Source organism: Centroberyx gerrardi, chromosome 22 (genome assembly GCF_048128805.1).
Source record: "Centroberyx gerrardi isolate f3 chromosome 22, fCenGer3.hap1.cur.20231027, whole genome shotgun sequence".
NCBI lineage: Eukaryota > Metazoa > Chordata > Actinopteri > Beryciformes > Berycidae > Centroberyx > Centroberyx gerrardi.
The window spans coordinates 7,835,542-7,857,299 of NC_136018.1; the positions used below are offsets into that span (position 1 = coordinate 7,835,542).

At 44.5% G+C, this 21,758-nt stretch overlaps 1 protein-coding gene across 2 annotated transcripts in view; it reads left to right on the forward strand.

Moving 5' to 3' along the window:
• asap1b (ArfGAP with SH3 domain, ankyrin repeat and PH domain 1b) overlaps window positions 1-21,758 on the forward strand; it is a 48,781-nt gene that overhangs the window by 21,357 nt on the left and 5,666 nt on the right. For both annotated transcript variants that reach the window (XM_071921479.2, XM_071921480.2), the window contains exons 5-22: window positions 193-242; window positions 1,159-1,288; window positions 4,111-4,196; window positions 5,486-5,561; window positions 5,760-5,846; window positions 7,471-7,571; window positions 7,689-7,758; window positions 9,797-9,884; window positions 10,184-10,232; window positions 13,097-13,263; window positions 15,524-15,657; window positions 15,967-16,058; window positions 16,194-16,380; window positions 18,151-18,236; window positions 19,243-19,358; window positions 19,453-19,520; window positions 19,984-20,091; window positions 21,133-21,361. In XM_071921479.2, coding sequence (XP_071777580.1) covers window positions 193-242; window positions 1,159-1,288; window positions 4,111-4,196; window positions 5,486-5,561; window positions 5,760-5,846; window positions 7,471-7,571; window positions 7,689-7,758; window positions 9,797-9,884; window positions 10,184-10,232; window positions 13,097-13,263; window positions 15,524-15,657; window positions 15,967-16,058; window positions 16,194-16,380; window positions 18,151-18,236; window positions 19,243-19,358; window positions 19,453-19,520; window positions 19,984-20,091; window positions 21,133-21,361 — 1,924 coding nt within the window. The remainder of the gene's footprint in view (window positions 1-192; window positions 243-1,158; window positions 1,289-4,110; window positions 4,197-5,485; window positions 5,562-5,759; window positions 5,847-7,470; window positions 7,572-7,688; window positions 7,759-9,796; window positions 9,885-10,183; window positions 10,233-13,096; window positions 13,264-15,523; window positions 15,658-15,966; window positions 16,059-16,193; window positions 16,381-18,150; window positions 18,237-19,242; window positions 19,359-19,452; window positions 19,521-19,983; window positions 20,092-21,132; window positions 21,362-21,758) is intronic.

The window sequence follows — 21,758 nt, forward strand, 5'->3', positions numbered from 1 at the left end:
AATGGGTCATGAACCCACAAGGCTCGGGGAACAAGGAGGGGCGTGGCCGCTCGCTGGCCGTCCAGAGCATAAATCGTGAGCAGTGTGAGGCCTTTGCCGGGCCTCGGATAGAGATTCAGCTCTGCAAATAACTCTGGCCCCATGGTGACCTCTTTGTAGTTTGCTGATGCTTGTCCTCCCCTTTTTTTGCAGGACATAAAGAAGCCCTTTGACAAAGCGTGGAAAGACTATGAAGCCAAGTTGTAAGTGGATAATTACTGTGTGCTATTGGAATTCTATATAATTGTACCATGTATGTTTTTCCAGTTCATTATAGCGTACTGTATAGTTGATCTAGCACTGTTGATAATGGGTAGCGAGCTTGTTTGGACCCTCCAAGAGTCTCGTAGAAGTTGCTGTACCAAGTCAACTTTGCTCGAGTCCCAAGTCAGTCTCAAGTCTTGAGGCACAAGTCTCAAGTCAAGTCCCAAGTCTAAATGTAGATTACCAAGTCAAGCCCAAGTCAAGTCCACGTCATTAATGTCAAGTCTCAAGTCTAAATGTAGATTACTAAGTCAAGCCCAAGTCAAGTCCACGTCATTAATGTCAAGTCTCAAGTCTAAATGTAGAACAGCAAGTCAAGTCAGAACAAATCAAGAGTCCAGTATCAATTTAATATCTTAAAGAAAACTAAATATCTTGGATTTTTCAATGCAATATGGTTTTAATTGGATAAAAACTTGATAAGTTTGATTTCTATAATCAGTTTCAACAAATTCAATCATTCCATACAAATTCAGAAAACAATTTAAATTCAGTCGTCTGGTGGAACAAATCTCATCACTTTCAATCCAAGTCATTTACACAAACACAAGATCTTTTGTCAAGACTTTAGAAACCTTTTCAAGTCATCCAAGTACAAGTCCCGAGTCACCAGAACCCAAGTCAGGTCAAGTCTCAAGTATTCTCTTCATGCATTAAGTCAAGTCTCAAGCAATAAAGATTGTGACTCGAGTCCCCACTTCTGTGTCGTACACAAAGCACACTGCTGCAGTACACAGAACTACACACGTTAAGCCAAAAAAAGGAAAAAAAGACAAGAAAAAAGACATCACTGCACAAGGTCAAGCACCGATTCGGCTGGTTGCTCCGCTCTGACTGTCCTCTCCTCTGTGCCAGTACAAAGATAGAGAAGGAGAAGCGGGAGCATGCCAAGCAGCATGGGATGATCCGCACCGAGATCACCGGGGCCGAGATCGCCGAGGAGATGGAGAAGGAGCGGCGTCTCTTCCAGCTCCAGATGTGTGAGGTCGGTGCAATGAGTTCACACAGACATTTTAGCTACAGTTTCTCAGTGATAATCAGACACTGTTGTTGTTTCAGGCTCTAAAAATGAGTTATCACGCCACATTATGTGTCACTTGGCAGGTTTTACTGTCATTTCATGTTTTAAATTTCACTGTTTTATGTTTGTCACTTGTGTAATGCTTTTATTATCTGTGCTGCCTCTTGGCTACGACTCCCTTGCGAAAGATAAATTAGTTCTCAGTGGGACTTTCTGGTAAAATTAAAAACAAAAAAAAAACAGCAGATTGGCTTTTAGTGGTTAGCCATGTCCTGTAACTGAAATACCACAAGTTAGATTCCTGCAAACAGCCTCGTCAAAGTGTGCTGGAGCAAGACGTTGAAGCTGTTCTCTCATTGAAAGTCACTCTGGATAAAAGCATCAGATAAATGCCTAAAGTGTGAAATTTAAATGTAAATAATCACTTATAGTATTGAAAAGTATTCAAAGTCTCTGTCTTACTCATACAGTCATGCTATTTGCGATTTATTTATGTGCCTCAAAAGAAAAATTCCCATATGAGACACTCCGCTGGTCTCGTAAACTTGTTTGCGTTGGAAGATGTCTGTTATTGCGACACTGTTTGACCTCTCTTTGGCATAATTGCTCATAGGCTGTACTTAAAGAAGTTTGGGGGAGTGAGAATCAAGTTTAAAACCAGTGTGAGCGAGGTAGTGTGTGCCTCAAACTGTTAGAGCTGAACATGACTCACTCTGCCGTGCCAAAAAACCTCTAGTGGTGGGTGTTGACGCCTACTCCTCGTTCGCTGTTTTATCCGGAGATTTTTTTACTCAAATTACATAATGGACCAGTACACATATTACCTTATCTCTCCTCAGTAGGGATTTAATTGATGCACGTACAAGCCTCACACAGGAGCACAAATCATTTATAATCTATATATATAATGCAAGGAGATGTTCCTTCTTCACTCCTGCTGGGTGGCTGTTGTGTTGCTGCTGGTCATCAGAATTATTCACTACAAAACTCACTACAGTCCGTTTGAACCCTGACGAGCTGACATGTGCTCATGACTCAGAGGTATTTCCTTTTTCATCTTCGTCCAAGCTACTCAGTCCGCTATAGTCCAGCAGAGTGCTGTACAGAAAACAAGGGACACAAAAAAAGATAAAAACAAGGAAAATAACTAAAGATAGCAAGATTTGGCATGGTATCAGTCTTCTAGCATCCAATATCAAGCCCTCCTGATATATATGAATATATATATGAATTTTGTGCAACACATTAAGAAGTTAACTCAGTCTTGAAAGTGAGTATGGGCCAGAAAGTGAGTTTTGAAAGCCAGAAATCTCAGCAGCTGACAAAGTAATCGTTATTATCGTTATTGGTATTGATCCACAACTCAACCCTCCGCAGATAAATGATGGTCATTTTGTGCCATGGAACAGTAAAAATTTTACTTATTGCACCTTTAACACACACCTTTTCTGTGAGGCATTCTCTTCATGTGACATTTTGTATTGTATTTTGTCTTATGTAATGGGCATATTTATGTGTTATGTATTTATTAAGTCTAGAAAGTGGCTATACCAATAATTGGAAGTAGAAGACAGAATAAATCATCACAAACTCTCAGGAAACGGGGCCAGAGCAGTGTGAAGCTTACTTGGTTCTCACTGCGCTTTCCTAAATCAACAGTCAACATGCCTGGAAACAACAGTGGTGCTGCTGTGTGTGGGACAGCAGTACAGTCAGTGGTACAATCTGTTCATCCCACTTAACCTCATTTCTCTCTTGCGTGCGCTCTCTCTCTCTCTCGCTCTCTCTCCATGTTACTCAATCGCCAGATTAGAGGACGCTCTCACTCTCTCACTCTTTCATCCTACGCTGTGAAGGCAGTGTGGAAAGGCAGCTCCGCATTATTTTCACCCAGACGAGGCACTGCGAGCGCCGCTGCTCATTCACACACAAAGAGTCAAAACCTGCAGGCACGGCAGCGCTCTCCAAAACACTGAACCCACACAAGGCACAGACAAAATGGGATAATCTCCCCCGTCCCACCAAGCACTCTCAGGCAGACAAAAGGAAAACACAGGCATGCATATACGCACACGTACACACATGCACACAGCCACGCTCAGTACTGCATGATAAGCAGCCAATGGGAGCTGTATGGAGGCATGGGAAGCTTCAGAAGGCCATTGTGTAATAGATTAAATTTTACTCTGGAGCTGGAAGTGGTCTTTAGCTGTGACTCTTTGTAAATTACTGTGGATTGGCACGCTGCGGGATCAACTCAGATTAAGATTATCTTTTATTCATTTGTGTGGTGGGCACACTGTCTGAAGACTCTTTATTTGCTGTCTGTCCTTAAACACCCAGACGGAGCGCACAGCCTACAAAGAGCCTCCTCTTGAGGGCTTTCTCCTTTTTATAATGCAAATGAAAAGAACTTGTTATCATTTATTTGGAACTATATTTAGATCAAGGCGAAGGGGATAGCGTGTTCTTGTACTGCAAGGCATTTTCCACGATGATTATTGTTGTGTTTACCAGTCTGGTCACCACTCCCACAGTGTCAAGGCAGTCTTGGCTCGTACATCAAAGGCTCAGCCCTCCTAAGCATATGTGCACTCGGATGGGATTATCATAATGCAAAATGTTCACAAGTGTCTACAACAAAACACTAGTCTTTACTTCGGCTGAAAGCATTTCTGTACAGTGGCATCGCAGATGCCACATGCCTCATTATACCCCAAAAATCCTTTAAACCCTGAATTTCAGCATATGATTGAACTCTCCACAACTCTCTCTTTGCCTTGCAGTACCTGATCAAAGTAAACGAGATCAAGACCAAGAAAGGAGTGGACCTCCTCCAGAACCTGATTAAGTATTACCACGCACAATGCAAGTAAGTACCACCTTAATCTGCACTGTAAGCATCTCCTCTAACCATAAAATGTGAAGCAACTGTACGTTCCTTGTGAAAAGGGTTCCAGTCTCTCTCTTTCTCCCTCCTTCCTTCTAGCTGTTGCTTTCTCAATTCTCTCTCATCTGTATGATTCACCGATCTTGAGGACGCAGAGTCATATTTAGCTCTCATAAATATGCACAGGTCATCACACAGATGTGGTCTGACAGCTGTGGGGTTTTGTGGGTAAATAGATGGCGTCCTGTTCGCCAGAACCGCAGCTCACAGCGGCCCGTGACAGAATGACAAATTTCTCTCAGCGTTGCTAGGTCCTGTCATAACATTGGGTCAAAACAATGCACTTCCCTGGTGATCTGCTCAACCTGAGCCTTGACGGATAGAAAAGCTGCGATGATGACGGATTAGAAGCAGAGAAGCACTGGATGGAGAGCTGAGGGAAGAGCTGTGTGTGACTGACTGTTCAGACGATAGAAAGAAGGGAAGAAGTAATAGTTTTTACAGTCAATAACAAGTTGGGGTTACTTATGAGGATCAGAACTGGTCAGTACAATAAAAATAGCTTAGATTTTAGACCAAAAAATCCCCAAAAATCAAATTTAAACTCATTTTGTAGCACAACAAAAAGTGCAAAAAGTTAAGGGATATAATTATTTTTATAGCCATGTATTAATACTGTAACTATACATACTGACACGCTTGCTATAAGGCCAACAGTACCTCACACAGAGAGTCGGATGGAGTGGGATGGAGGAGTGCGGAGGGGAGTTGTGGGATCCCAGATGCAGAAAGTGAAAGAAAACAAGGAGAGGAAGGATGTGGCAGAGAGTGTAAGAGGCAAGGAGGGAGGGAGAGAGAGAGAGATCATCATCCCCAGAAAGAGAGAGTCAGGGGGGAGGATACAGTGAGAGGTCATTAGTGGTGATTTGCGGTTGCAGCCCTTCATCGAGGTGTGTACCACTGACAGATCCATAATGGATTTCAGGATGTGCTAAGCAGCTCTGCAGATCTGCTGTGGACTCGGCCAGCTACGATATCTGTGCCAAGAGCCGAAGGCGCCAGGCGAGTCGGGATATACATTAAACATAAACTGCACCAGTCTAACTCCCACTCTCCCCCCTTCTCGGTATGACCTTCATAAGCCCATAGGAGCGCTCTATAACACCTGGCATTTGCAAAAGCAGGCCACTAAATGACCTCCCTCTGTCTCACATTCACTCCAGAGAAAGTTAACGTCAATGAAGCTCACATGTGCCTCTGTTCTCTCCCAGTTTCTTCCAAGATGGCTTGAAGACAGCGGATAAGCTGAAGCAGTACATCGAGAAGCTGGCAGCTGATCTCTACAATGTAAATACTCACACGAACCCTTTTCATCTCTTCCATTCTGTTTATTCTCCTGCCCACTTCCATGTTTCATTCTTCAGCGTAATCAGAGCTGATTGTTTGAAAGTGTGTGTGCGTGTCCGTGTGCGCACATCCGCATTGGTGTTTACTTCTCAGCTCTACTATTGCATGTTTTCCTCACCCTGCGTTTGCTCTCCGCAGATCAAACAAACTCAGGATGAGGAGAAGAAGCAGCTGACCGCCCTCCGAGATCTGATCAAGTCCTCCCTCCAGCTGGACCAGAAGGAGGTAGGCAGGACAAACCAGGCCGCGCCGGGCCAAATTCAAAGCTGTAGCGGGTGAAATCCAACCATGCCAGCCCCAAACTGAGTTATACTGGGCAGAACACAGCCACAGCAGACCTGATTCAGTCAAACTGCACCAGCCTCCATGCAGATATATTGTAACAGGCCGATGATTTGACAAACTGAATCAACCCAGCCCACGTTTTACCTTCCACCTCCTCTCACTCTGGCCTCTATCAGGTCTGGAGCTAGCCTCCTGTAGCACAGAGCGAGTGCCCAGTGCTGTACCATGCTGGTAGCCAGTGTGTGGTAGGCTTTGCTGGTGACCAGTGTTGTGCCTCACTGGCTGCTCAGTGGAGAGCCACTCACTGCCTGACTTAACACCGCATCAGCACTGAACGATGCGTACGCACCCGAAAACACTGCCTACCCTGGCCTTACTTAACACCACAAGGCAGGCTGCTGTGGCTGTACCACAGAACTTGAATGGATAGAACGGTCCTTCCACTGTTTGTCATGTAGCATAAAATGTTGATTATGGAATTTTAAGTTAGTTGCTATGGTGACAACGCAAGTCTGGGCATTAAGGCCGTAAAGTCTGTCACACTTGCTTGAGAACTGAGCAGATGTGTCTGTTAGCAAACTGTGAAAACTCAACTGAAAGCTAATGTTAGCGACGAGGTTAGCGTAGCATTATCAAAGACTGTACTTCTCTCTCTAGCTCTTCTAGTTAGCATTAGCATATTAGCAATCCATGGCAGCAAGGCAATGGAGAAGCTACTTTGGTTCTTGCTGCAAAACTTGCCGTAAGTCGGTTTATACGGAAGCTAGTCCAACGGTACACATAAAAATGGCCGCCACTCCTACCTTCCTGGAACGTTGATTTGAACGGGAATGCCCGTTCTACCCGTTCAAGTTCTGTGGGCTGTACGTTGGTTTCACCGCCCTCGGCCCTCCTCACTCACATTTCCACACGCCTAATCAGGTGTTTTGCACGGTAAGGTCTCTGTAGTCTTAACGGCATTCAGTGCTTTCACATTTAATTAACACCTTTTGTACCTTCTCTTGTTAATCGCACCCACGGTAAGCACTCCTTTTAGAAAACAAACACCTGAGATGCTGATTTCAGTGGGCACACACACACACACACACACACACACACACAGACAGGCACACAGGGAGACACTCTTTCGCAGTTCACACCCACCACCTGCACCTGAGCGGGATCTTTCACACCTCTCCCCTCTATCTCCCCTCTCTGCTTTCTGCTTGTCTGGACTCAAGTCTAGAAGAGTAAGTGCCGGTGCATGTTGAGCATGCTAGCGTCTGTCCTGCTTGATAACAGAGTGGTTTGGATGTTGCAGAGCATGCTTTGTAGTTCCCTTATTCCTCTGGTAGCGCATTTAATTCTGCTTTAACAAGACGCCCTGTACCCTGATGTCAGAGCATCAGTTTATTGTGTGTGTGTGTGTGTGTGTGCTTGTACGTACTGCTGTGTTTGTGTCTGTGTGTGCATCTTTGCATGCCTCAAATCTGTGCTGTATACAGTACGAGTTTAACATTGGTATTTTGTGTCTGCGTGTGTGTGTGTGTGTACGCGCGCACGTATTGTGTTGGTTTTTGCACAGGACTCGCAGAGTAAGCAGGGTGGCTACAGCATGCACCAGCTGCAGGGAAACAAGGAGTTTGGCAGCGAGAAGAAAGGGTATCTGATGAAGAAGAGTGATGGGTGAGTTACAGACGCGCTCGTTATTTAATATGAGTGCTGTATTAAAATTATAATCGCACAAAGAGGAGAAAGACATGACAACAGATTCCCTCCCCCCTGATGTTTCCTCCCCCCCAGGCTGAGGAAGGTGTGGCAGAGGAGGCAGTGCTCAGTGAAGGGTGGCATGCTCACCATCTCTCATGCCACGGTGAGTAACACACAACACACACACACACACACACACACACACACACACACGCACACAAAAGAACTCCCTGACCCCCACGAGTGACTGTGCGGATCAAAGGGAGAACATCATGCAGGGAGGTTGTGTTGGCCATTCTCAATCTGGAGGCTGGCAGAATGGAATTGACATAGATGGGTTGTCATGGCAACCTTCCCCCCTCCCCCCTCCCCCCCCCCCCCCTCTCTCCCTGCTGCGCCCGGGTGACTCATCGCTGAGCATGAGTGTGAGTGTATATGCTGGCACGTCCATCGCTTTGTAGGCTAAGTCTCCACTCTCATGCAGCAGCAGACGCCGTTCAGTGTGATACATTCTGTCTTTTGGACGGTTGGAACTTCATGTTAAATGCGAAAATCATTCAGTCGTTCTATAATACTGCAAGTCTTTCATTTGAGATATAACCTCCTACCCAGTCTGACTCAAAGGGAGGTACCCGACTTAGGAGCTTAGCACACCCATTAAATTCAGCTAAAAGTGGGGAGAGTAGAGCCAGGTGTCTCATCAGGCGCAGATAATCACTAAATCCAATCAGAGACTTTCCTAAAAAAAAAAAAAGGAAAACATTGCAGTGGGATTTAAGAATTAACAAGGTTTTTGAAAATGAAATGCTGTGCATTGTTATCCATCCTTTCTTGAATAGGAAGACATACTTTTTATCTGAAGAGTTTAATTCCAAAAAACATTGCTCAATATTTCAAAATTTCAACTGATTATATCATCTAAAATGTTGCTATTTTGTAAGCAAAGCTCTTAAAATAACTAACAACTTCAATAATAATAATGAGGTTTATCTTCATGACAGCAACCATGTGGTTAGTGTAGGTGCTATAGTTTTAAAATGGTTGAAATTTAATTTGGGATTTACTGTGGTTCACAGATCCAGATCTGATTATGGGAAGATGTAAAAGTATCAATAAACTGTTGTTACTTGACACATTACATGATCAAGCTAACAAACCATCTGGCACTCATGTAAATGTTGAAGTTGAGGTCTGAAGAGTTTGTTCCATTCACTGTTGAGAAATGACAGCATGAGCTGGTTAGCATGGTACAGTTGGCACTCAGGAGGCTAATTTACAAACAGACACAGTTGCTCCAGCTGGATGTAACATCACAGGGAGGATAAGCTCTAGCAGAGCATAATGAACATGACTGATGTGAACGTGAGCCCGTGCAATTTTAGAGTCGAAATATGCCATTTTTCCAGTGTTAGTGTGTGCCTGTTTTGAAGCTTTGCAGAACCGCCACCCCCGATATAATTTCTATCTACTAGGAGAGGCTCTCTATGTGATTGTCTGAGATACAGTATGATATATGATCTGTCCTTTTTGTTTAGAAATGACAGGACAGAACCTTTAACCTATCTGTCCGCTCTTGGTCCACAGAGCAGGAATTTTATGAGAAGTTATAATCATTCTCTCTGTCTGGAGGCAGTTTACCGCCTCTCCAAGTTTTTCTTTTCAGCCCTTTTGGCAGCTGAACTCTAGGCGACTCTAGTTGACATGGCAGGTTGCCAGGCTGCCAGCCAAGCCCCAAGGCTCATCACAGCCTGTTAGCATTTCATTAGCACGTGCCTTAGCCCCTCCGCTGCCCAGGCACTGGCAGGAGACGGTGCTCAGCCTACGTGTGCCAGCTGGGCCCATTCATTGTAACAGTAGATAGTCCAGCCAGCGCAGTTAGGTGTCTTACAGGGGACTTAAACTACAGCAGCCCTAAGTTCAGCTTGTACTGGTGTTATAGAGTTTTGTAGTTTTAATTCTGTGAATGTTCTGTTTATTTTTGAAATAATTCCCTCATTAGTTTTACTAAAACACATACAGGTATTTGGGTCACTGCAGTATTTATCGGGTTTGTAGGTGTTATAGTTACAATCTTGGCATCATAATCAACGAATAAGAACCCTAGTGTATAATATTGCGAATTGTTGTGATTGGATGTTTCTTTTCTGATCTTCGTTGCCACCTCTGGGATCCTAAGTCTGTTTGTGTGTGTGTGCTTTCAGTCCAACAGGCAGCCTGTCAAACTCAACCTGCTCACCTGCCAGGTCAAGCCCAGCTCTGAGGACAGAAAGTGCTTTGATCTCATTTCTCGTAAGTGACACACACACACACACAAACACACACACACACACACACACAGACACAAACTTGCTGCACATTTCACAACAAGCTAGAATGGTTTGGTAAAGGAAAAGGAAGCTGTGGATATGGTTTGCCACACAGTGCCACTTGCTGTGTAACAGACTGTTTTATGACTGTGTGTAAGACAGGGATCATGGACAGGTATCATGTCATGCCAGGATGGATTACACTGTCTGGTGCCTCTGTGTATTGGCCAAGGCAAGGCCAGAAATTCGATTACTCACCTCATGGTTTCTGTATTCCCACAGATAACCGGACATATCATTTCCAAGCTGAGGATGAACAAGAGTTTGTCATGTAAGTATTTTAAAGAAGTGGCACACAGAAACATACGTTAACCCATTCTGCTTAAGAGGATCAAAAGCATGTTTCGGCTATGACATACTTTCCTCAGCATGTTACCGGGCTAATGAAGGCATGAAGCTAAAACATGTTGGCGAGGCAATAATCAGTTTTTATTTTCCATGGGGAGAAGAGAGCGTTTTTCATATTTTCTAAAGTTTTAAGATCACCTTGATGCCCAAATATAGAAGATTGAGCTAGATTATTGCTGAGGGATCACAAGCCATCACCTGATACGTTTTATTAATGGGGGGGGTTGGCTAGTGGGGGGTTGGTTAGTGGCTGCTGTCTGGTGTCATTGACATACTTCGCCGACACTGAAGACAGGAAGTGTTTTCTGTCATCAAGAGACTGTTGAGCCAGTGGCAGCAGGGACAGCAGTGGGATTTGTGGTTTGCAGTAATTCAGGTCATTGTAACCACATACCCCTGTTTCCCATGCAGTCACACACGTGCATGTAGAGAGGCAGGCACATACACACACACACACATACCCAGACATTTATTACCCGAATGCTGGGGATACGACGGTTATTCTGTTAAATTAGGGTTTCTGGGCCAGCTACACGAGATGTGACTGAACCGATCCACACATGCAGGACTGGGTGAAAGCTGGGGGAGCAGAAACAAATCGCCCTGTCTCTTTTTCAGCAATCAAAATGATGAATTCTCATTTCTCTATTAGTAACTTTCTTACTCTGTTACTGTCTTTTGCATCTTTCTTTCTCCTTCCGTGCCTCTGCTATGAGCACCACAAATGAAAAATAAGTCGTCCTTTGCCACTGCAGTTTATTCTCTCATTGCAATCTCTTTAATTTACATAAACACTGACACAGTCATTCTAATTGGATGCTTGGTATTATAGGAACTAATTAGCCTTATCCTTTGTTTCATTTTATGTTTTTTTGGTTGGGGAATGGAAGATTTTCATATTCATAGATTTTAATATAATTTTCCCATTGCTGAAAGAATATCAAATGTAGTGGACGTATGTTGTCAAGCTGAGAAATACCAAACAAATGCATGTAAAATGTGCAACTGGTCAAAAATATATTATTTATCAGTTATTTTATACAGGTGTCCTGCCTGTATGTTCATTGAAAACCATCGTTGGAAATAAAAACTCGGACTTATTTGAAGTATTGTATGTATTTTTCTTCTAAATGAAATGATAATCAAAAGGTCATGCTAATAACATTATCAAGCTCGCGCTGAAATTCCTTTTTCATAGACAGATAACAGATTACAATGATTTTTTTCACAACCAGAGTCAAAACATGGACATCATAACAAGCAAACCCTGTATTGCTTTTCATGGCACTGAGTCAAATAGAAACACGTCGTATCAGATCAAAACTGAATGCGATCGTATTGAATTGTTTCTCCTGCTGAAAGATATCTTTCCTGTATTGAATCAAAACTACGTTGAGATTCGCATCAAATCGGAGAAGAACACCGCCTGTAAACTGTGAATGTGTGTTTACTGTGCTCAGGCGGCACTTTGACTTGTGACACTTTGGCTCTGGGCATGTATGCTCTCATTACGGGACTGAAACTTTGTTCTAGCCATGTTGCGGCCGTGTCACATGACTCAGTGCTATCCTGTATCTCCATGTAGTCCCTAGGGACACAACTCACTGACTCCTCACTGCCTGCTCTGTCACGCACCTCGAGCTGCAGAGGCAGCCAGTAGCAGCAACAGCCTCTCCATCATGGGATTTTCTATGAAATATTTAGTATTCCATAGGGTTCCTGCTTTGCGCAATTATGCGCCCACGCAATTAGGCTGGGTGCATATTGCAAGTAAACACGCTCACGCTTTAGCTCAGCATCTGTACACCTACACATCTGTGTATAGCTCTGTCTTGTTTTTCTCAGCCTGCAGGGTGAACACACACACACACACACACACATACCAGTTTCTCTGCCCACTCCCTGCCCAGCCTCTGTTTCTGCAGGCAGGGTTGAGTGACAGCTATAGAGGAAGCGCTGACGTCAGGCTAGCTGAGCCCAGTGAGTGTGTGTGGGCCAGTTCAATGGGCAGTGTGTGCAGGAGCGGATTGTGCTGTACTGAAAGGCAGCTATTTCCTGTGTGCCTGATTCTTAATGACCACGGTGCTGTGTGTGTGAGGTGTGTGTGTGTGTGTGTGTGTGTGTGTGTGTTCTGGTACTTCTACCTTTTCAAAAGAAATAAATGTCCACATATGGATAAAATGTGGAGGAAATTCATCCAGAGTGAGGACATTTTGTCAGTCCCCACTTAGAAAACGAAGCACTGTAGGGATTAGAATTAGGAACAGGTTACATTTAGGGTAAGGGTTAAGGTTGGGTCGCAATAATTCTATTGTAATAATTTCTATAGTAATAGAAATGAGCATGATACTGTGTGTGTGTGTGTGTGTGTGTACGTATGCAGTGAATAAATGTTGGCTTTTTGTACAGTTTATTCAATCAGTCAATTTATGGCCTTACTGGACTCAGCTGACAAAGGCTAAAAATGTGTCAGTATGTGTGTATGAGGAGTAAATCTATCTTTGGACCACAGCCTGTAGAATAGAATGTCTTTTTCTCTGTTTATGCGTCAGTGATGGTTTTATGGAAATCGACCCCTCACTCACTATAAAAACAACTACAATAGCAATGTTGATAGTAAAAGTAATAATAATGCTAAATGTTATTTTTAATGCACTTCTCTCAAACCCAAAGCACATATATTTTAACAATACATTCTGATCTATCTTGTTGCATGTGGTTGTGTGTGTGCGTGTGTGTGTGTGTGTTCATGCCTCCATGTGTTTACGTTCATGTTGATACTTGCAGCTGGATCTCGGTGCTGACCAACAGCAAGGAGGAGGCGCTGAACATGGCGTTTCGAGGGGAGCAGAGCAGCGGAGGGGAGGACGGCTTGGAGGACCTGACTAAAGCCATCATAGAAGACGTGTTGCGCATGCCTGGCAATGAAGTCTGCTGCGACTGCGGAGCTGGAGGTGTGTAGCCTGTCCCGTGCGTGTGTGTGTGTGTGTGTGTGTGAGTCCAAACGGGTTCTCAAGTTCCATACACACCCTCTTCCTGCTTTGTGCTTACTCGACGTTCACCTTGTCACGGGAAAAGATGACACCTTCCCTTCAGCATTTTCTGATCCCAAAACTTGACTGTGGACACTTCTCCTTCAAGGACGGGCCAAATCTTTTATTTAAAGCCACACATCAATCTTGATTTCTCTGCAGTGTCGTGCCTGCAGTATGCTCCCTGTCCTTCAGTAGTTGGTGTCTGAACTAGCTTCCCTGCAAAGTTCCCCAGCAGCCCTCAACAAACAAGCAGTGTGTGTGTTTGTGTGTATGTGTGTGTGTGTGTGTGGCGGTTGCGTTGTTAGCGTTCAGGACACAGCCCGATCCTGATCCTCCCCCACATAAGGAAAGCAAAGACTCAGCACCCTCTGACACCGCACACACACACACACACATATGCATACACACACACGCATACGCACACTCTCCTCTGTCATCACAAACACACACAGCGACGGGAGGACTTTTGCTCTGAGGAAGAAGAAAAAAAACAGCCCTACGCTTAGAGAAACAACATCATTACATCACATTGTTACATAACTCACACACGCTCCGCCGACCCCTGCAAGCTGCTGAGTTAATTTGACATGTCGATACTCTTGTCGCCGTGTCCGTACGCATAATATCAGAGTATTAACACATGTTACAGATGTAGGTTATCGCCAAACTGGATGCCTGTCTGACTCCATTTTAGGATGAATAGCTGTGTCCCGTTGCCGACACACGGTAGATTTGAAGCATTGCAGAGGAGTCGACATCCATTTTCTTATAGCGCCTATAGATGTGGCTCTCTCTTCCCGAACCAGCATGAGGATGAAGTTCATGGTTGAAAGGTCATTGGCTCTTTTCTTCTCTCTGGCCGTAGGAGGAGGAGGAGGAGGAGGAGGAGGAGGAGGAGGATGGCTCGATCTCATGTGATATTCTCCCAGGCTCTTCCTCTATAACAGTGGTTCTCAACCTTTTTGGCTTGTGATTCCTTAAAACGAAGCGATGCCTACTTGCGACCCCCAGCACAGGCTGCATATGCAGAGTGGTGAAGAGTTCAACCAAAGAACTTATCTGATTAATTATCAGAGGAGGCCTAGGAGCTTTAAACTATTCAGTATTTCACAAGAAAAAAAGCAAAAATTTGAGAAAATCTGAAAAAATAGACATGATAAATAATGATTTGTACAGTAGAAATGTTTTTTTCCTGTCCCAAAAATCATCTCCCATCCCCCGGAAATTATCCCACGACCCTCTGGGTGGTCCCGATCCCCAGGTTGAGAACCACTGCTCTGTAAGTCTCAGCTTAGCATTAAGCCCCTATAGAGGTCACTGTGCGTTCTCTCATCATGCTCAACATGCTCTTTGCGACCTATCACCCTCTTGCATCTGTTCACTGCGGAGTGGATGTGTGTGTGTGTGTGTGTGTGTGTGTGTGTGTGTGTGTGTGTGTGCCTGCTGTATGGGTGTGTGTGCATGACTCATTGGTTTTGGGCTGCCTCCGATGTTTCCAGCGGCCTCAGACTGGTGTTGTCTCGTCAGATCCAGACTGAGCCGCAGCTCTCTCCTCCTCTCGGTGCCGCTGATCTCCCATCAGCCACCGACACCGCCGAGCGATACATTAGGCTTCCTTAAATCTCCCAGCTTGCATCACAACACGGGCTGTGGTGTAGGTCAGTCGCTGCGGTTTAGAGGGTGGTGCGCGAAGCCGCCACATGGCTCTGCTACATCAGAGCATGCTCCTGCGTTTTGCTTGGCAGGAGGTTACGCAATGGTCTCTATCTCTCTCTCTCTCTCTCTCTCTCTCTCTCTCTCTCTCTCTCTCTCTCTCTCCTGCAGTATGATGTGCCTGTGGTCACAGTCCTGTGCCTACCACGGTCCTCTAGTGGTGCATAATGTCTGGTGCTTGTATTTCCATTGTTGTCTGCAATAGAAATATAAAATCATTACATGGCCTTTGCTTTGAATAAGCAACCGCTTGATTTTAGTGCAGCTTTAAGCAAAAATGCCTGATATTCAATATAGGCGTACACCTGAGGCAGATCATTTATTTACAATAGCTTTATTGGACCTGAACCAGCTCTCCCCTCACAGTCAGCAGATGAATTTGGCAGTAAAAAAATATAGATTGTGGCTCTGCAGCATGATGTACGCGTCCCTAACCTGCATTTTGTTGTATTGTTTGTGTTTATAGACCCTAAGTGGCTGTCCACCAACCTGGGTATCCTGACCTGCATCGAGTGCTCTGGCATCCACAGGGAGATGGGCGTCCACATCTCCCGCATCCAGTCCATGGAGCTAGACAAGCTTGGAACCTCTGAACTCTTGGTGAGTCATTTTGAAAACTAAACTAAGAAATGCTCCACAAAGTGAATGAATTATTTTTCGAGGCAGTAGTCCACGCCCCTCACTATTTTCATCTCTAGTGAAACATTAGGAATGATGAAAGGGATGCAGAGCAGTGGAAACACAGGAAAGGAAAGAAGGGATCTGGCAGAATTTGATCCCTAAGGCAGCGGGGATGCATATGCTCCCAGAACCACGATACTCATCAATCTCTGAGCACATGTGAATGCTGTTCTACTTGTCAACATTATTGTGATCTTATGCTGACTTTTCCCTCTGTTTTTTCCCCAGCTGGCCAAGAACGTAGGGAACAGTAGTTTCAATGAGATCATGGAGGGGAACCTCCCTTCCCCTTCACCAAAGCCCACTCCCTCCAGTGACATGTAAGTGCTCTCTCAGGAAAAACAGCTTTCTGCACATTGTTTTCATATAGCATGAACTGACTCATTCTTTTTCACTTAAAGCTCACTCCAGTATACACACTTTCAAAAACCATGGCCATGTTATTTTGCCCACAGGACAGCAAGGAAGGAGTTTATCAACGCTAAGTATGTGGACCACAAGTTTGCGAGGAAGACTTGCACATCAGCGGCAGCTAAAATGATCGAGCTGTGTGAGGCGGTCCAGTCCAGGGATCTGCTGGCTCTCATCCAGGTCTATGCAGAGGGGGTGGAGCTTATGGAGCCCCTCCCAGAGGCGGGGCCGGTGAGTCTGACCTCCGAGGTGTAGATAGAGTATACATAGAGATTAAAAAAAATGCAAACTGGGGGCGTCTTGGTGGCTCAGTTGGCGAAGGTGCATACTTTGTAACCATGACGTTCTAGGTTTGTATCCGGCCTGAAACCATCTCATCCCCCCATCTCTCTCCCATCATTCCTGTCCTGCTTTATTAACTGTCCAATAAAACACAAGTGCAATATTAGCAACCTTTAAAAAAATATTTAGTAGACCCCTCTGTATACTGTCTATAGTCAAGTTTACTTGGATTGGATTGGATTGGATAGTCTTTATTGTCCCCGAGGGGCAATTTGGTTTGCAAACAGTAGTCAACACAACCAATACACAACATAAAATAAATAAATAAAAGACATAAATACATATAACATACAGTAGATGTCATCATAATAAAGTTGCAATGAGATATAAAGCACTAAGAATCCATCAGTCCTTTGTTAAAGTGTGTGTGCAACATAGAAACCACCAAGACTGTAACAAGGTGCTTTACAAAAGAACAGAAATACGGATAAAAACAAGGATAATATCAACAAGATATGGAAAAATACATCACATACTCCCAAGAAATGGCGGCCATAACCTCCTCATGCCTTTTTATCTCACCCCATCATTTCATATCCTGTCTGTGCCACCTGTTTCCATAAGGGCAGTGCTGTTAGGGCCAAGACTACTAAACTCAAACCAGAGCTCGACACTCATTGCTGCACTAGTTCTTCCTCATTTGAGGTTTGATCGTAGACAGAGAACCAGTGGTGATACATTACGCCCAGTTGGTGCATTTTGGTGGGTAGAAATGGGTGTAATGGTTGGAAAGATTGAGTCATCATCCTGGTAATTTCACCAGTAGGTGGTGATATGCACTGTAAGAACCCCGAGCATATTGTGGTGTTCATCTCACTTGATTCCCTATTTACTCAGATGGCAGCATCTGTGCCGGCTCGGGGTCATCTCTCTCTATTTTTTTATTCCACGGTTCAGCCTGTTTTTCCCTTTGTTCCCTTGCCTTTCCCCCCACTGGTTTCGGCATAAATGAAAGTTAAGTAACACGCGGTAGACGGTGAAGATACTGTACTGTAAACATCATGGGTGATTAGACTTAATCTGACATAAATGGGTCAAGGTTTTATAACACAGGCATACTTCTCTAATGAAAAATTAAGGGTGTAATGTGCAGCAGCAGGATAGAGAGAGGATATCGCCCGGTGACAGAGGGAGCTGCTGCTGCTGCTGCTGCCTGCGCTATGAAGTCTGACTCACCGATATCCGATCTGCTCCTGTCAGTGCATCTGAATGGCTGCTTTCTGCAGGCAGCAGCGACACCCCCACCCTCCAACCCCGAGACACAGACAACATGACAGGAATGCATGACTAAATAGACCCCATCCTCTCCTCTAGAACAGATACTGGTGCTGAGTGTGCCAGGAAATTTACACATTATTCCTTATTCCCGCCTTCATCTTTTCCATATATTTCACGTTTCATATCCGTCCTCATTGTTCCGTGTAAAGAACTAACATCTGGATCCAGTTTCGAAACACCGATTCAGATGAAGTCGCTGAAACAGTCTCCCCAAATCGGAGAATTGTCAGCATCACGCCTGTAGAAATATTATTTTTAGGAGCCATTTTGTTTACTGCAGCTTGTTTAAATGCTGAAAGAGAGAGAGAGGGAGAGAATACAGAATGGATGCTGCCCAGATTGTCTCACCATGTCTTTGCTGTGTTTGATGGCCCCCTGCAGGAAGTTGGGGAGACGGCATTGCACTACTCTGTACGCACTGCTGACCAGACCTCGCTGCACTTGGTGGACTTCCTTGTGCAGAACAGGTAAAATCTTAAAAGAGTCGTTTGTACTGGAATGGTAGAATACTGTTGTCCCAGACTATGCTTGGGGAAATGGCATCGGCTTTCTCTGCAACCGAAATAGCTATGAAAATTGCATTAAACACCCAGTGGTTTACAAACGTTATCATGTGGTAAATTATATTGTTTTGTGGAAAACATGTATCAAATTTGATCTAGTTGCCCGCTGTGAGTGTTTCTCTTCTGTGCACCACTGTATAATAACGCAGAGGAAGAGCAGAGGAGAGCTCAGCGCTGCACAGCTCAAGCTTAGATTCCCACAAGGCAAACAGAAATGGGTCAAGCACTTGTTCTCTGCCTTAATTTATTCCTCTCTTTTCAATTGTTTACTCACCACTGCTCCGACTGCACGCAGCTCCATGGAAGTGGAACCTTCTCATTAATTAATAGCTGCGCTCATACAATGTCATGCTTACTCTTCATTATTTGAAGGCATTTCTTTGCCCGTCCGGGAACTGCAGAAGATCTAAACGGGATTATTTACCTGCTGTTAACGTTTTAGTGTGAAGTGTGTTTTGCACCGTAATTGAAGACGGCTATTAGGAGGTCAGCTTGTTTCTCAAAGCACTGTGCTGAGTTATTGTATTTTATTTATTATTTATGTTTTTAAACGGACCCCTAATATGTGTTCCTATGTAGCCCATTTTTCTGTTCTTATGATTATGACATTATTAACTAATTTCTACAATCATTGCTACAAGCATTTCACCTTATTTGCTTCACTGTTGATATGATAGCTCACTTCAGACTGGTAAAAAATGGTCGGCCGCAACCTTTTGCTCAGCAGTCGTGTTAAATCAAGGCAGCCTGGGTAATGATACATCAAATTAACCTGAGGCCGCAGGACTGTGGAAAATGCCCTCGGGCTTGTGACCCATGTCCTGACTATATGCATGTGTGTGTGTGTGTGTGTGTGTGTGTGTGTGTGTGTGTGTGTGTGTGCACATGTGGGCTTGTGTGTTTTCCACAGCGGTAACCTGGATAAGCAGACGGAGTGGGGGAACACCGCCCTGCATTACTGCAGCATGTACGAGAAGCATGAGTGCCTCAAGCTACTGCTGAGGGGCAAGCCGGCTACTGACATCAGTGAGTCACATGCTGTATATAGGTTCATGCTCTCGTTAATGTCAGCTCTATGTACGTGTCAGACTCTAACGGTTGATCATCCCCGCTCCCTCAGCCAATCAGAATGGAGAGACGGCACTGGATGTTGCCAGGCGACTGAGGAACATTCAGTGTGAGGAGGCAGTAAGTATTTCTCACCGGCAGAAAACAGGCTCACCCAACTGTAGCTTTGGACATCAGAATAGATTTTAGTGGCCAATAAAGATTGCTGATTCAACCCTTGACTTGGGAACATGGAACCAGGTAAATTAAATACAATGCAGTGTACTCAGTGTACACTGTGGCAGATCAGACATGGGTTGACCAGTTTTAGGGCAGATTAGATAGAACACTAGATGGCAGTCAAAGGTCTGTGTCTAGCCTCAGGCTTCAGTGACAGCAGAGTGGAAGTAATTGTTGATTCACATTCACTATAAACGCTAATATGAGAGCAGAGTGTGCATTCACAAAAGCAATCTTCAATGTAATGTAAATTTGTGATATTTAATGTATCATATAGTATTGGAAGGGGATTGTAGCTAGTTTGCTGTTGCTAGGCGTGTGTAACTGACTTGTGTGTGTGTGTGTGTGTGTGTGTGCGTGACAGCTTGTGCAGGCTGCAGAGGGGAAATTCAACCCCCACATCCATGTGGAGTATGAGTGGAGCCTTAGACTGGAGGAGATGGACGAGAGTGATGACGACCTAGATGACAAGGTTGGAACAGAGCATCAGATTTGATTATTTTAACTGGAACCCATTCAAATCTAAATTAATCCCATACCATGCTATATAAAATTCTAATGCAAATTACTCATGATTCAATTTCGATCCAGTGGTGATCCTCTGTTGTTTGATGGTGTTTTTATTACTCCCGTGGATAACTGGCCAGACAAAGATGACGTGGCGTCATGCTGAGATATTTCCAGCATAGCTAAAATGGAGTTTGATTGCAGAACATTTTACAACTATCTACAACATCAGTGGTAAATGGGCATGAGCAATCTATTGTAGAAGAGGCAGAAATACTATTGTCATTCTTCATGACAGTAGCCTCAATAGACCATAATGCAATGCAGCCACAAAACATGTTGCGTTTGGGGCATGACTGTTCCAACGTTAAGTCAAGTCAAGTTATATAGCCCTTCATCACATTTATGCCTCAAAGGGCTTTACAGAGAACAAGCCTACCTCGATCTAACTAGTCAACAATCAATCACCAAACAAAATGATGCAATACAGTATGCAACAAAATTCGAATAGGGATCCTCCACCAGGACCGCTGAGTGTGTAATATGTGCCGAGACAAAATAATAAAATGTCACAAACTGGTTGGCTAGCCAGCTACAATACATTTATACACCCATATGCCCACCTTGCAACAAGCAACAAGTTCAGCCTGTGCCAGGTTGTCAAAAGTCATTCTGGGAAATGTAGGAAATCACTAACTGGAGTAGAAGTGGGTACACCAAAAAATAAGTACATTGCAGTACTTCATCACAAAATAACTGCTGTAACCCAGAGAACATCACACACTGATCTAATAGTATAAGACTATGCAAGGGTGGATTTTTCCTTTAACACTGCCAGGGTTAGGGGTTTAATTCCCGCTGGAGCCGATCATTCTAAACAAAAACAAAAACGCATGCACCAATGGTATTGTAAGGCGCTCTGGATAAAAGCGTCCCCCAAGCTGCACATCTTATCCAACCCGTATCTAACCGTGTACCGTCTCCCCTGTCTTACGTCCCTCTCCAGCCCAGTCCCATCAAGAAGGACCGCTCCCCCAGGCCTCAGAGCTTCTGCCACTCCTCCAGCCTCTCCCCCCATGACAAGCTGTCCCTGCCGGGCTTCATCAGCCACAGGGACAAGCAGCAGCGCCTGTCCTACAGCGCCTTCACCAACCAGATGTACAGCGCCTCCACCGACCTCACCTCCTCCCCCGTGGCCGACGGACCCCCGCTGCCACCCAGGAACCAGGGCAAAGGTCAGACTTGACAACCCCATGCTTTTGGGCCCGCGTACATATCCGGACAACACCCGCACTATTATCAGTCTCCAGCCTATAACCATGACAGTCACTGAATTCAGTATGAGATAATGCTCAGTTAATCTCTCTTTTGCAAATGTCAGCCCGTAATGCAAATAGTGTTAAGTTTGTTTGCTTTACTGTGTATGAGGGAAGATAGACAGTGAAACTGTACTGTGTCATAAATGTCTGTTAATGTTTGATCGTATCCAGGACAGGAATAGATGCAGAACAATGCGTTGTAATCAGTTTTCTGGAAAGAATTTCTTCCTTGTTGTAAATCTGTCAGTCAATCCAATGCATGCACACACACACACACACACACACTCACACTCACACACACACCCTGCAGTGG